General features: G+C 37.4%; 1 protein-coding gene across 3 annotated transcripts in view; it reads right to left on the minus strand.

Annotated features, from left to right (window-relative positions):
• Positions 1-16,588, minus strand: part of STK32B (serine/threonine kinase 32B) — a 156,874-nt gene that overhangs the window by 13,772 nt on the left and 126,514 nt on the right. For 2 of the 3 annotated variants that reach the window (XM_030270734.4, XM_072928000.1), the window contains exons 8-11: positions 13,036-13,152; positions 11,799-11,924; positions 6,971-7,102; positions 6,141-6,205 (exon numbers count right to left, since the gene is read on the minus strand). In XM_030270734.4, coding sequence (XP_030126594.4) covers positions 6,141-6,205; positions 6,971-7,102; positions 11,799-11,924; positions 13,036-13,152 — 440 coding nt within the window. The remainder of the gene's footprint in view (positions 1-6,140; positions 6,206-6,970; positions 7,103-11,798; positions 11,925-13,035; positions 13,153-16,588) is intronic. The other variant, XM_030270736.4, reaches the window with a different exon arrangement.

A 16,588-nucleotide genomic window follows, 5' to 3' on the forward strand; every position in this document is an offset into this window, starting at 1 on the left:
TGTATATGCATTTATCAGTACTGAATTTGAGCTGCCATTTTCTCACCCTGCAACTCAGAGCCATGGCTATCAGTATCTACTGCAGCTCTTTTCACTCAGATTTAGCTGTGACTGCTCTGGTATCATAAGTGAACTTTGTGACCTCACCATTCACCTTCCTTTCCAGCTCACCTATGAATGTATTCAACAGACACATGGACATCAGAGTGACTGGCAGGAATAATGTTATCTCATCACTGGCTTGTTTCTGCATTGCTTCAGCAACTGGACACAAATCTCTTTCTTAAAACAGGACAAGGAGTTCAGTCTTCATGACTCAGTTTATGGAGACTCATAACAAGTGAAAATTTATGTTAGTGTGGGACATAAACAGAGATGAAGGCAATTACCTCATGGAGGTAATTCCCAATAGCAATGGAAGAGTCATGACCTGTTATGCAGCCTTTATTTATCACAGATACAATTTGTCCCATGTAACCTATTTTAGAAAAAGAATTTTGGTACTCAGAATTACACACTTGTGCTTCCCCTCCAAAGTCTGAGATGTACAACTGAAAACTCTTCTTTCCTCTGCCTGTGAATTGACTTCCAATTAGTTTTTATGAGCTCTATTTGTGTTTAGTTTTCTGTGAATAGAAACCAGTTTCTGGCCTCCAGTGCTGAGGATCTCCATCTGTTACCTTGATCCTTCCAGGACCATAATTCAAAGTGGAGAATGTGCTGCATATGCACCCCCATGCAACTTTCATTCCCAAAGTTGGATGGTGGAGTGTAGCCATTATAATGACATAATTACTTGTTTGGGAAAACTTTTACTATTTTTCCTTGAAAACTTTTTAAATTATGCTCCAGATTCTGATTACCCTTTGTAGTTTTTTTCCCCCTCCATGAAACTGTGAACAGATTATTGAAACAATGGCATTTGTATGACCTCTTCTTTCTCCAGAAAAAGTGAATTTGTAGGTACACTTAGAGAAAAATTATCAGTTTGGACCTGCTATGCTCAAACTTTTAGGTAGCTTGGCTTACTAAGAAGACAGTGACATTTGGATTGGTAATTCTAAACCAGTAATAGCAAGCAGGAATCAGAGGCAGATGTGAAAAGGTTCATGTTGGCAAGCAGCAGTTATTACTACACAAACACAAACCAGGTTCAATCATCACATTCAGAAAAGCATCTTTCCAATTGCAAGAGCAATCTCCAAAAGCAGACAGGTCCATTACAAAAGGGAGAAGAAAGGTTCTGTGAAGAGCAGTGCAACCACTAGAAATGCTCAAAAAGTAATGGATTTGAACTGAATTAAGGTCAGCAGAAGGGGCAAGAAAAGGACTGCAACCTCATCCAAAAAGCATTCAGATATTAGAAGGATTATGATAAATATCTCCAGAGACACTAAGTGACATAAAATACGTATTAAGAAAAATACATTCAATGAATTGCACTGCAAACCATTATGAATATTCAATTTCAATCAAATTGAAATGAAAGAGAGTACTCAGGGACTCTGGATTTGAATCTTAAAAGACAATTAAAAGGAATGAAAAAGAACTAAAATGAGAGAGATAATAAATTTGATCTTATTAAAAAATGCAGAGAATATTAAGTAAGCTTTTAATCTATGATTGGAAAAAATCAGACAACAGGATTTTAAGCATCTTAATATGCTTAAAACATGCTCCCTCAAGTTTTGCTGTTTATTCTGGGAACAGAGAGCTGTCTGTTCACCTCGAGCTGTTCAGGATCATTTATAAGAGAACTGGATATGCTCAAATGGCAGGAATGATAGCAGGAAAAGACAGAGTAATGTGCTTCAATTTGTGGCACATTTTTAAATGTGCTAGTACTGAACAAATGCTGAGAAGAGGAATAAGGTGTATCAGTAGCTTAGGACAGAGACAAATCTGTTCAGATTGTGGGGACAAGGCAACTGAATATCATAACAATGCTATTGCAGTATATTAATATTAAGTAAAAAAAATTCAAATTCAAAATCACTAGTAATGTTTTGAAAGGTTTGACTGGAACTATTAAAAACATGGATATTTTCCTAATCAGTTAATTGGCAGTTCATTTCCTAATCAATTTCCTAATCAGTTTTGCAGAATTCTAACCCATTTTCATGTACATTGGAAATATGAAATACATATTCTACTCTATAAAATATGGATGTTTGATTTTGCTTTCTTTATCAGGCTGATAATTTTGATTAAGTTTGGGAAGCATCTAACTGAAGGATACTTCTGCCTGACAAGCAAATATTTCCTGTGTTTTCTTCTCTATTCTTTGATTTCTCACATCTTCAATCTTAAAGGCATCTTTCAGGGAGAAGAATAGGCTCAGGACCATAAAGGGTAAGAAATATAATTTCATTACTTGCAAATATTGGGTCCTTTTCTTAATTTCTGGTCATTTCAGGTTTTAAATATTCATAAAGAATATATGGGAAGATCTGTTTAGTGATAACAGCACAAAAATAGCAAAATAATCTCTGCTCAGCTTTTTAATAAAGGTACAAGTGAACAGCATGGCTTTATCTGTACAATCTCCCCCACAGACACATAAACAAAATTTAAAAAAGAAAACTTGAAAATGTAGCCTACAGTTTCTAAATTATATCAAATTCTGGAAAAATTGCCGGCAAGTCTATGGGAATTAAGATACTGCAAAATGTTTGGTGCTGTATTTCTGGATATAAAAAAAATCTATATACAGAAATGGAATTAAAACAAAAAACTAATTATTTTGCCACAAAAAGGATTCAAACGGATCCCTGAAAACTACTTCAGAAAATATTTTCAAGCCAGTCAGTGTGGGGATCATTTGTATATCAGATTTTATTTAGTTTATGTGTTCAAAACTAGGAGACTACACTGACACTTTTAACAATAGAAAACAAATCCTGCAAAAGGATTTTCCTATGATATTTTAGTTTGGATCAGAGCAATGTGTGCCCCTCTCTTGAAGGTACTGGAAGATAATATCACTGTAGACAGATGCCATACCCCCCTGTCATATCAAAACACACACACACACACCCCCACACACCCCCCCCCACCACCCCCCACCCCCCCCCATTTTAATTTTCTCACATCCACTGAAGTATTCAACAGAAGATGCACTCTGATCAGGATTGTGTAAGGGATACAAATCTAACTTTTTTCCCACTGCTGACAATCACTATCTCCATGTCTTTGTCCATTAAACCCTTGCTTAAAACTTTCCTACAAATACCAGTTTTCCACTACTAAAGTACAAAAAGTAATAGAATAAAGAAAATGTGCACATTCTGTATTCATCTTCATTAACTGAAACTTTTTACATTCTTCAGTCCCTTTCATTATGTTTAAATTCATTTTAACATAGTGGGCCCTTTCTCTACCTCCCCCTGCTCCTCTTGCCTGCAACCTAAGAGTTTCTGAAAATCTCCTGAGCTTCTTGACAAGAAAGCAAGTATGACACATTGCAAGATTTGCAGTGTCTGTTGCAGGATGAAAGACACACACTAGAAAAGAGGCACAGTGCAGTACTACCAGCAAGGCATTCCAAAAAATCATAATTTGCTTTTCATAGCAGATATTGTACAAGAATTGGATTTCAAGAGGTAGTGTAACTGTGATGGCTAACACCACAAATTAACAATGTTTTAACACCTGACTTTATGTTGGTCAGTAAAAAGCATCTGAATTTTTTCCCTCGCATCCTTCTCATTTGAGTAGTGTCATTTTTTCCCCTGAATGACATGCTATTTTTTTTCTCATCCTTTATTAGTATTTATGTAGTGTTCAGTGACACTTAAGTAAACTGAGCAGAAAGCTTAAGGGACAATAAAATGTAGATTTTTGCTGCTGGATATAATGAAGATCTAAGGAAATACGCATATACTTTCAACAGTTACTATGTAAAGGAACATGGAAGAATATCAAAACACCTGGCTGCATTAATCTGAGAGTGATTTAAAGGCCTTTGGGATTGACACCTCACCTAATGATACAATCACTTTTTAATATGTATTATATTTGTAGGAGCCAATGGTTCACATCTCACCTAATGATACAATCACTTTTTAATATGTATTATATTTGTAGGAGCCAATGGTTCACATCTTTCAGTGTCTTCAGCTGTTCCTAAGAACCTGATGGGCCATATGGCTTTGGAAACCCATGTAAGCACAGCCTCAGCTTGTACATCCAGTCCTGAGGGCACAGAACGTCTAAGGAAACCCACCCTGAGTTCCTCTGGTGTTTACTGTGTAGCTTCTTATGCTATGATGGCCTCTGTGCCCACCATTGCTCCTATTTTGTGCTCATTACCTTGAATTCACTTTGCATTTCAAACATGTGACATCTGCTTCCCCCCTTCTTAATATTTTTTTCCTTGAAAAATATTACAGGAGTTTCTCCATGTCTTTCTTAAGCTATGATGCAATTTAAAAGAGAAATGGTTGTGATCTGGCTTTAGACAATGCAGGATCTGTTATAGGTCTAAACTAAATATTCTTGCTTTACCTTGTCAAAGCCATTCAAGCAATGACCAAAACACATGCTTTTCTGATTGAAGTGCATGTGGTTTACCTTTTGCTTCCATTTTACTTGTACTCCATTTAAACTTCTTGATCTCTCACCAGCCTCTCAAGAGTTCTTTATAGCTTGTGTTGTTACTGTAGTTGTGCAATATGAAACAAACAAAAAAAATTCCTATGCATAAGAAGATTTAAGAATAACACAGTAAAATCATGACAACAAAAATTGTTCAAGGTAGTGAACACACCAGTGAGATTTTGAGTGTCTTAGAAAATCTGGTGTTCTAACTTCCAAAAATTGCCACATATTGGATACGCTTCATATATGACTCTAGGGTAGGTGGGACACTATTACCTGAAAATTAATTACTTGTATGAACAGCTTCTAGGAAACTCATTAAATTGAATAACCAGTGTAATATTTTCCTATCTTGTTATTATGATCTTAATAATTTTGAATTTTGTGGGTTGAACGACAAAGTTCAAGCATTCACTAGTTCAGCTGATTCAGGGAATCCAACAAGATGCTTCTTAAAACTTTCTATGGGCTGACTTGGTCTGGCTTCTCTTTTTTATGACTTTAACAGAAACCAATGGCTTTCTTGTACTTGAGATCATGCAAAATAACATGAAGAATCTGTTGGACTTTCCTTTTCTTTCTAAGACCATGTAGTTTCTGCGACCAGTCTATATCAGTCAGAAATGTTCCATGGATTGTACCAGGAAGAAGGGTAGATCATGGCATACTTTCCTTTATGCTATTGTGTGAACTGTGCTAGGCTGACAGTTCATTTTTCAGTTTTAATTACAGAGACAGTAATTACCTGCATTGTATGCATTAAGTAAGAGTCACAACTTTTAAATTAATTTTTAACATCTCACAACTCTATTAGAAAGGCTTGCATATATAACTAGATCAAATAAAAACATGGAATACACTTGAATTAAGTGCAATAATTTGACCAAAGACACAAACAACTCCATTGTTATGACTTGTATCTGCTAATACAAACAGGTCCATAATGACTGCAACTCAGAGGCAGTAAATTATGAGAAAGGCAGTGCATTAATTGAACCAGGAAAATTATTGATATCCTTGGGAATCAGTCTTGTGCTTCTGTCAACCCTGACTGACCCTTAGATTAGAAGTTCTTGCTTCATGTCTGGTAGAGGTGTAATACTTAGCTTTGTTGAAATAGTTAATGTTGGAATACATTTTTTTTTAATAGTGGGGAACAGCTTTTCCAAGTCAGTGCTGCTCATATCATTAAAATTTCATGAGTTATTACTTCCCTTGGTTTTGTTTGAGTTGTGAAAAAGCAGTAACTTTTACTGTATTCCTCTGCTTAATTACTGACAGTTTCTCTGGGGAGTTCCAGTAACATTTACCTTATATTTCTAACATACTTTCATCACAAGGTCTTCTGCTTGTTTGCAGAGATGCAAGAGCTACAAAACCATCACACCAGAGACTATAAGAGGAAGAAATCAATGGAAATCCAGTCTTTTAGGCTCTGCTGCTGTGATCATTAATCACCTGCCCTTACACTGTGAGAAAAAAATAGTGCTCAATTTAATTTTAGTACTGAATGCTAAAGAGGCATTAAGAAATGCACTTACTTCTCTCTGTTGAATATGATGAATTCTTTCCTAACGGTTTCCAAGCACTGCTGCAGGTGTACGTTCTTTAAAAAACAGCATGAATAGGTTGATTAAAAAAGATGAGAAATCATAGACAAAAATCACAACAACACAAAAAACACTGAACAAAATGCTTATGAATGAATGCTATCAAGAGGCATTTCGAAGACTCATTAAATTGGGCTATGATAGCACAATCAATCTCATTCTTTTGAAAGAAGCTCCCCACAAATAATTCCTCAGGATTTTTACATCTGATAGCTCTAGGAAGAACAGCTTTCATGAACATTCAAAATCTTTAGGAGTAGCAGCATAATTTATAAAACCTCACTAGAATGATGATTCAAGTTTGGAAATTATTATTAATCTTCTTGGTACTCTTGACTGTTCATAGAATACATCTTTCTACATGGCACACATTAGTCAAGAGTGGAAGAGACAACTTTAACATATTTATAAATAACAAGCCTTTTCACTGCATACTTTTCATTTTTGGTAGTAGTAGCAAATAAACACTCTTTGTAACTATTTGTCCATGTGTGGGAAGTGTTTTACAAAACTGGCAACACTTTTTCATACTTCAAATGAGCATCTGTGATAATAAAAATTATTATAGCTTAAAGATGTTGTTACTATTTGACTGAAATCAGTGGTTGCTTTTCATCTTGCTTTGGAGGTTATTTATGCAATGTATAAAATGACAGAGAGGTTGAGTCTATTTTCAGAGGTGATAAAACTGAATTTAATTGAGTTTGCCTATTAGAGTGTAAACAAAATGCCACTGACTGAAGTCACTGTTCCCATCTTACCAGTGGGCAGGTTTCCTTAGCTCCATCTTTGGATTTGTTTTTGGCAAGTCGCTTTTTCTTTTTATGGAGAGGCTTGGACTCCAAAATCATTTCTTCAAGTTCAAATGTGGGATCACAGTTCAGTCTTCCTTTCTGGTACAAAAGGATTCAAAGTTACTCTTTGAAACAACATTGTGTTTTTTAAATTTGCTTGGAAAATATTAACAGCAGTAAAACTGAACCAGCTCCTCAATCACATCTGTAAAATGAAAACCGTCTCTCTAGGCCTGAAGTGATGCTTTAAGTTTGAACAAGGGAGATAAGATAAAAATCATATTATAAAGCAATTATAAAGAGTTAGATCCTCTTCCTAGTTATAAACAGATATATTTCTAGAGTGACAAAATTTATATTACCCCAATGAGAGAGATTAATCTGTCTCAGGGTCTTCATCAGAATATCAGTTAGTGCTGTAGAGTAATAGTGACATCAGTAATAGTGCAGAAGAGACGGGTAGTACCTCTCAGACCTTGCTGAAATCTGATTTGTGGAAGAGTTGCAGTGGATTCATTTATTTAGATGCTGTCCATGAAAACAAAGGAAGGAGCAGGCCTGTTTAGGTTAGCAGCATTTATATAAAAAAGGGTTCACAGTATTATAGAATCCCAGGTTGGAAAGGATCTCAAGGATAATCTGGTCAAACTTTTCTAGGCAAAACCACAGAACCATCTTGTCCACAGTCCCCATTCTGGACAAAATGACCCAGCAACCTGTCCAGCTAAATCTTAAAAGAGTCCAGTTTTAGAAAATCCACTGTTTTCATGGGCAGACTGTTGAAATGGCTGATAGTTGTGAAAAAAATTTGTTCTTGTGTCCAACTGGAATCTTCCCAGGAGTTACTTGTACCCAATACCCCTTGTCTTTTCCATGTGACTCCCTGTAAAAAGGGAGTTTCCATCTTGGTAGCTAACCTTTGGGTAGTGGGACATGGTGATAAGATCTCCCCTAATCCTTTTCTCAAGGTCTACAAGCCCAGTTCTCTCAGCCTTTCTTCTTGTGGCCTATTTCCCACTCCTCTGATCATCTCTGTGGCCCTTCTCTGGACCCTCCCTAGCCTGTCCACATCTTTTTTGTGTAGTGGGGACCAAACCTGAACACAGTATTTCAGGTGTGGCCTGGCAAGTGCTGAGTAGAGTGGGATAATGACTTTATCTCATTTGGTGATGCATTTGTTGATGCAGATCAACATCCCATTGGCTTTCTTCACCATGGCAGCACCCTGGTCACTCACAGTGAGCTTTCTGTCCACCTGGACCTCCAAAGCTGCTGGAGCTGTTCCTCAGCTGGATGGATCCCACCCTGTGCTACACCTCCGAACTATATTTTCCCAGGTTTAAGACCTTACACTTGCTGAACTTCATAAGGTTCTTGTTAGCCCACCCCTACAAAGGTCTTCCTGCAGGGTAGCTCTCCCAAGGTGTCCACTTTCCCACTCAGTTTGGTATCATCAGAGGACTTCCTCAGGGTACACTTGATCCCATCATCTACACCACTTGTTAGGGTATTAAGCAGTGTTGGACCCCATATCGATCCCTTGGGGACCCCACTTGTGACAGACTCCCAGTTTGAGAAGGAGATTTTTCCACCTCCCCCTGGGCGCAGCCCATCACATCAGCCAGTTCCCCACCCACTACATGGATCACTTTATACCATGACACTGAAATGTCTCAAAAAGGAGGCAGTGGGAAATGGTATCAAAAGCCTTAGAGAAATCCAGGTAAACAATGGGAACCACTTGCCCCATATCAGCTGAGCAGGTTACCTTGTCATTGAATATGATATGGCTTGGAAAGTCCCATTTGTCCTTGGTGAATCATTGTTGGCTTTTCCCCATCAGGTGCTTCATTCTAATCTATTATTCTTTTTCTATTCTATCCACTTTATTAAGGTTTTCCTTACCCATTACACATATTACTTAAATATTTTTGATTCTTCATAAAAAAATGTTATGTTAATTTCTGATGCCTGAATCAAATTTTAAGATTCATTTTTATACCAGAAACTCTTTCACAAAAAAGTTGCAAACAATTTGAATTGTGTAATGAAAGATATTAAAAGCAACTTATTTTCCTCTGGGACATCTGAGAGTTCAATCACACCATTGTCACTGTCAAGGTGGAAGTACTAAAATAAGTCATATATAAATGACAGATATTTATAGTAAGCAAAGACATTAAGCAGCAAAATCACATCAGAAATTACTTGTATAATTTGTGGTGTTCTGCAATGAAACATTTGGTTTAGAGATCACTCCATCATTTTTATTCTTAGCAAACTCTGCATAGTCAGAGCATAATATTTAGATATCTGATGCCTTTTCCTATATATTATCCAGCCAGCTTTAGTAGAACATATTTGGTTTTTATAACTGGCAGTTTACAGGTTATTTATATTTATTAATAAATAAATAATATCTTAGGTTTCATCGATATCAGTTCTTCCCTTGAGCATCCATAATTCTTAGATTTTATTGAGTACTTTAAAAATATATCACTAATTCTGAAGCTTTAAAAATAAAAGCACATTATATTTTAAAAAAACCCTACAACAATTTATGACTCCGGGCTGAAAATGAAGTAACTAACTAAGCCATAAAGAAACACATGTGCTAGTTAAGTAAGAACTATGTTAATGGAATCAAACTATAAGGGAGAAATTAAGCTATGGGACATAGACCTCCCATGTGCTCTCCTAGCTGTAGAAGGCAGACAAGCTCCTGACAGTCAAGGTAAACTGTCAAAATTTATAAAACTCTCTGATTTCAAAACACAGGCCACAGGGCCCCAATTCATCTCTCACCAAAGGCTGAAAAAGAAGAAACAGTTTGTTGTGTGGCCCAAATAATTCAGTGCAAGTTTTGGTGGTGCTACAAAGAGAAAGTTCCTGGGAAGTGCGTGACCAAACTCGGTCTCATGAAACAGCAAAGTTTCTATAAAAAGAAATTTTGGGCTAGAAAAGATACTTTGGTTCTCACCTCACTGTTTTTCCTGACACACTTGACTGATCAGGTAGAACAAGTTCTGCAATATCAGATTCTTCATGGAAGAGTCTGGTAGGGCTTGTAATGGGACTTTCAGATTAAGCTGGATAGATAAACGAAACATTTTACTCCTATTTCCTTTTAAATGTAGAATATTATTTCGCATCACATATTATAGATTTCCCCTTCAGTTTTATAGATGCTGCCAAAACACAAATACAGTGAATACAAATGTGAAAAGAAAAGCTGTCTTTGCAGAGTCTGATACTCTTGGAACCCCACCTATGCTGTGTCTTTGGGAATGGGGAAATGGATCTCCCTTATGAAATACTGTGTTGTGAAGTTTTCCACATGCTGACAGTTGTGGATTAAACTTTCAGCTGAGAGTAGGAAGTGTAAATAATTGGTTGAGTTTTGCCTGAGAAGCAAGTCTACACCTCTGATATCTCAAAGAGCAGGTCTAACTTGGAAAAAGGAAGAGGGAAGTCAGTCTCTGCTCATCTTGTAGATCACACAGGAGAATGGAGTCCAGCAGGCAAGAAGGAGCTTTGTTCTGCATTGCTTTGCTTAGGACAGTGACCTGAGAGGGCGTAGGGGAGGATCCTGGCATGGCACAGCAATTATTCCAGCTCCATGGACATCAAGTACCAGTGAAAGAGTCATAGCCTGGTAGATGTGGCATTCACCTCTCCAACTTTTCTCTTGCACTAGGATTGAGCTACAAAGTGAAAGGAAGGAATTTCCCCACAGGTGAACATTGCTCTGAAGTGCCTGTAAGAGGGGCTTGCCTTTCCCTTCTCCTGTTGTGCTTGTTACCTGCTGTGTTCCTGGTCTTTCTCCCAGTTCCCTGAGGGAGACTCTGCTTGCCCACCCACAGCTGTCTTCTCCTGTAGGACATTGCTTCCAGAGAGGCTCTGGTCAGGTGCCAAGAAGCCCAGCAATCACAGATAGCAGTGGCTTGGTGGCACACCTGGCTACCTTTGCTTCATTAGGCAATGTTCGCTCACCTTCAGCTTCTGAAGGGCGGAATCCTGTCTCCATCATGTTTATCATGAACTCTGATGTGCACCTGGATGAAAACAGGGTCCACCTATTCCACCTTCCTCATCTTTATTTACAGTTGCATAATAAAAAAAAAAGCAGAAACAAACCTTGGTATGCTACAAATAAGTTATTTGGGCAACAATTATAGTGTAACACGGCTGAAAAAAGTGAAGCAGCTTATTAACACCCACAGTCATTGCTTTTTATTCATGGCCCTCAAATACATTTAGCTTGAAAATGAGCAAAAAGGAAATATTCAGAAAATACCAACAAAATGGGACTACAGTAAAAAAGAAACCACCAGATTCCCTCACAGAATTGGAATGTTTTATTGTAAGAAACTGTCACAAAGGAAATAGGTCAGCCTTTTGGAACACTATTTTTTAAGTGAAAAAGTAACAGCATACTGGGATGTTAAAAAGGTTTCCGGATGTTATCCAAATAGCTAACTTTCACAGCCACAACAGTCTTCTTGGTATTCTTTATCTCAGAGTTAACTCTGACAATCATTTGCTCTAACAGCTGAAATGCAAAGTCTGGAAAAGGTTTTTTTTTTATTTGAAAAGGAACAAAAAGTGCACCAAGGTTAATTAGTTTTTGTTGCGATCTATTGAAATTGAATGAATTTTCCCTTTGCTGAGTAAATGAAAGTAGAATCCAAAGTAAATCACTGAAGAGCAATAAATACAAGCATAAACAAGTAAAACAGCAGTGATAATTAAAGTCAGAATTTACAAACACTATTCACCTGGAAAATCAACTTACGTTAGGAACAAAGCCTGGGGTCACAGCTTTCCCTAGAACAGCATCCCAGTTGACATCAGCTAGGTATGGAGAGTTCTGGATGTCTGCAAGGCTTGAAAGGCGGCACTCGGGGTCCTTAATGAGGAGCTGTGATCAAGCACAAGGCATTTTCTAAGGGACTGCATGCCATATAGAAGAGTAAATGCTTCATAAATTGTATGATACATATTTTTAAGTAAGAAAATGGCTAGGGAATCTGCTAACAGATGCTAGAAGTCCCAATTTAAAAAAAAATTAGAAGTAATAAGTCATAGAATATGAGTACAGTTTAATTGCCACCAGATGGCTGTTGCAGGCATGAAGTGTATAAATGTATTAGCAACAAAAGTCCGCTTACAAATACACAAGCGCCCATGCAAAATGAAACATCACAGATCAATGCCACCCAACAATTTGTATTTTCTCTCTAATTTTTTGGAAGATATAGTTACACTCTCATCCTAGCAGCAATTAAAATTATCCACCTCACTGCTCTATCTGTTCAAGACTACATTGCTAATTGTTGCTAAAGACATATATTTTTTATTACTCTATTTAGACATCCATAAATATTTCTTGTTCAAGTATCAATACTGATGATCTGAAATACCTAAAAGAGAGAGATTATCTTTGTGGTGTAGCCAGACAATTAAAGCAAACAAAAAACTGGGATTTCAGGAAGAAAACAATTTTTAGGGTTGGATGCATTCAGAAAGAGCTCTGCCTTGTGGCTTAGTGATGTTTACAGCAAAGTAGCTTAACTTTTGTTGTTGCAACTATAGCAACACGGGACAGGAAGAGATACAGCCATTTTAATTTCTAATCTCCCTGTCTGGAAACTGCAGCAGAAATTCAGAGGGCAGAGTGGTCCTTCCTTCCCTGTCCCACTTGCATATCCATAGCTGGGGGCAAATGAGGCCAGGGCACAGACGAAGAATTACTGATCCCCAAACTTTTACTATCTCTAGCTTTAAAACAAAAGAAATTTACATTTTTTAATTCTTTGAAGCCATGAAAAACCTGAGTCTAGGCCTGAGAATACTGTAACTTGAAAATACCGCACCACTCACATTCAGAATAGCATAGAAATAAGCTCTGCTCTCTTATCCTTGAAATGTTGACTACCTAATGTGTGTGCTTGCCTGATGCCTTTTCCAGTGTTGGAGAGGCTTCTGGAAGAGGAAAGAACAGAGGACAGAAGGTATTTGTTCTTTCTTACCTTTTTCAGTAGCGCTATCATGCCCTTGCACCACGCGGATGAGTAGTGAACTCTTTCGATCTTGAACATGTTGAGTATCTCATCAATGGGGGTGGCTGAATGAATTTCATAGGGCCTCTGGGATAAAGTTAAATCAATACCAAGTCAGAAAGAATGGATCAAAGAGTGCAGACTAGTCACATTTTCCTGAGCTCAGTATTGTTTGTCTTGAAAATATCAAAACCACGACAGCATTGTATAACAATTTTAAGTCTAATCCTATGTGTGTGTGCTTTTCTTTGGTTGTAATGAATGTAATTTCTCATAGATGCATTTCCTCTGCAAATTTTTCTCTCATGAAAGGAAGTAAAAGTTCAAATGAGATGAATAAATAACTTTGTTCCTGGGGCATTCTATGTGAAATGTGGATTGTTTACTACTTTTTGCTTGTAGTACTAGTGGTCAGTTCTTGCGACCTAAACTGACAAAATCTAAAGGAGGTGGCTGAAAGGAGCTTTGTCATCCTAATTTTACTGAGTAGTAGATAAGAAACTAAAAGATGCTTACAAAAGTCTGTGTCAGAATCACAGTAAAAAAGAAGACTCGAAATCCCAATCCTTCTCCTTTGCTTTTTTTAAAGTCCAAAATTAACACACTACATGGATCTGCTGTCATGTGTTTGCGGTGCCTAAATTCTTCTACAGATGAAGAAAAGCTCTGATTTTTGCAGTACTTTGTTCATTAAGTTTTCTCTGATTTATCTTTTATTACATGCTAAATTTGGAAATAAAGTACTACATATAAATTTATATTCTTGCTATTTTCTGTTCTCATACTTGAATGTTTGAAGCAAGTTGTTACAATTACACTTTATGTATTTTTGTAAACAAGTGCAGAGAGTGGATTGCTAGTGAGCAGCAAAGGGCAGACGCTCATTACCTTTACTAAGAAATGAATCATCCCTTTGCTAGTATGTACTGGTAGAAGATTATTATTTAAGAATATTTCTAGGTGTTAGCTGTCTAATCTGTTAAGGAATTGGACTCACTCTTCATAAAGACTCATGACATATTCTTATTCTGGGAAGATTCATGCATATATTTGACTTTCACATGTATGAAACCAAGTGCATTCCAAGGCACTGGGGTGTTCTAAAAATAAATTCAGGAGGGTCTAAATATTTTTGTTTTGATTCACATTCAGTTAGCCTGTTATCATTTAGCTGTGCCATGTCCATATGAATTCCACAGGAACTAAATTTCTGCTTTAAATGCATAATTTTCCTGATCTGGATTCAAAATTGCCATCAGAAATAGTCTGTCATGTACTTTCCCCCACATGTGGTAATGTTGCCATAAAACAGTCACTAAAAATGAAACTTTTACATGCTTTCTGTCAACGTACTGCTTGCTTAAATTGATATAACAATCTGATCAATAGTATAATTGAGACAGAATCAATTGTTGAAAATGGCAATTAACTCCAAAATTAGCAACTATAAGGAATTATGAATAATCAAAAGTTTTTCTGTTAAAGAGGTTTCTGCCCATGCCTTTTTCCTGACAGGAAAACCCCTAAAATGTACCTTATTTTTAAGATTATTGGCATTCTAAATTCTTGATTTTTTTGAGATTTGCAGAGATTTTAAATATTTTTATTCGTTAATTTTAACTATAAATGTCCATTATAAGTTTGGTCTTTTCAGACCCTTCATACCTCTATCTTCCCTGTTTTTCAGCTATTCAATCCACTCAAAGATCCCTTCAGTTATATTTTGTGGGAAAAGGAAAAAAATCTGGTTTGCTTTTGTTCAGGACTTTTTTATCAAAGTTTGTTGTTAATTGTTCACATTGCAGTGAAAGTCAGAATCTGGGAATCCCACCTACTACTCATTCCTTCCCTTTGTCTCTGTTGAATTCATGGTGCAATATATTTATTGCAGCATTTTAGCAGTTGTCTATAGCTCAGGAACAGACTGACACATGGCACAGTTTGCATCATACAGTTTAATTACAGTTTAATTTCATGGACTTTGTAAAAAGATCGATTTGATCTTTGATGCAAAGCTGTATGAATTTGTTTTTTCTTGCTAGCTTTTTTACCAGCAGCTAGATAAGGAGAAAAATGTACCTATAACTTATTGAGAAATGTCAGCTGTACTATGGGTAACCAAAAAGTGGTGCAGAAAGCTCTGTACTGGACACAACACGCTCCTGTATCTACAGGCTCATTTCTAGCAGAACATGGTTTTGGCTGCCCAGCAGTGGGAAGCCAAAAATGAGAATGCCTGGGATGCCTTGATCACCTGAAGCAGCAGAGGTAAATAAAACCAAAAAATTCAGCTCAATGACAAAAAACTCATTTTTACTTGTTTTTCTTTTACTTATCACCTCTGCAATTCAGGCTGTCAGCATCATACGCTATGCACAGCTCCGAGGTGGAAGATCAAATTTGTGATGTTTTTAATGCTCCTAATTTCTAATGCTCCTTCCTTTCTTGCCTCCTGCCTTTCCCATGCAGCTGCATGCACCAGGCTCCAGCTGCAGAAATCCCTGTGTCCTGTGGCTCTTTGCCCATGGCTGCTGCTGCTGGCACGGGCGGGTTGCTCCGGGAGCCTGCCCATGTTCCTGGTGGCAGTGGGGCTGTGTCCTCTGCTGGACAGAGCTGTGGGAACCTGGAGGAGCAGGAGCTGTGTGCTGCAGGCTGAGCTCACAGCCTTGTGTGCAAACTGTGCCTTCATGGCCATCTGCTGCTGTGGCAGATGGGGCTTCAGAGCTCGCAGTTGTTGAGATGGCAACATGCTTCGGGTTAAGCACATCTCCTCAAGCCACTTCTCTTGTCATCACTCGTGCCAGTTTAGGCTTTGTTTACACTACAAACATTTAGAAAGTACACACCTTTCCCTTGTCCATACAGTTGTGAGAGCTGCCAAGCCATCCTCTGGCTTGCACAGTAGCCCAGAGCTGCTCTTCAGAAGAAAACAAGCAGCTGGCTTGGGTTACTTGAGTAGGTTCAGATGGCAATGTTTCTATTTAAAAAAAAAGCTTAACAAGAAATTGATTCAGTCTCAACTTTGCTTTGTTTTTGTCCAGATTGACTTATTCAGGAAAGACTGTATGGATCTTGGCAAATGGATATCAGCCTATATAATTTTTCATTTTTAAAGTGAATTGTCACATCAAAGTGATCTTTCGTGATTAGTATTGGGAGTTAAGCTTTTATTATCATTCATTGCTCTCCTTTCTTGGAGACACTCATGGTGAAAGGGTTGATATACAACCATCAGGATGTTCTCTTAATTTACTTTAAGTGCAGCTAGAACTACCATCTGTGACTAGGACTGAGGATGTATTATGCTTATCACTGCCAGACTTTAACTCCTCCATTCCAGGAAGAATGTCAGTCTAAAATCTCCCTAAGGCTTGAGAATTATGGTAGAGAAAAAGTGATAATCATTGTTAGTCTGTTGTTTTTGTTAGGAAAGGTGTTTAATACTCTACTTTGAGAGATGAAACAGTCTTTGCACGGGAAAGATCTTTGTCTCAGGAGCATGACTTTTGTTATTTCTATGGAA

This window comes from Taeniopygia guttata, chromosome 4 (genome assembly GCF_048771995.1).
Source record: "Taeniopygia guttata chromosome 4, bTaeGut7.mat, whole genome shotgun sequence".
In the NCBI taxonomy this organism is placed as follows: Eukaryota; Metazoa; Chordata; class Aves; order Passeriformes; family Estrildidae; genus Taeniopygia; species Taeniopygia guttata.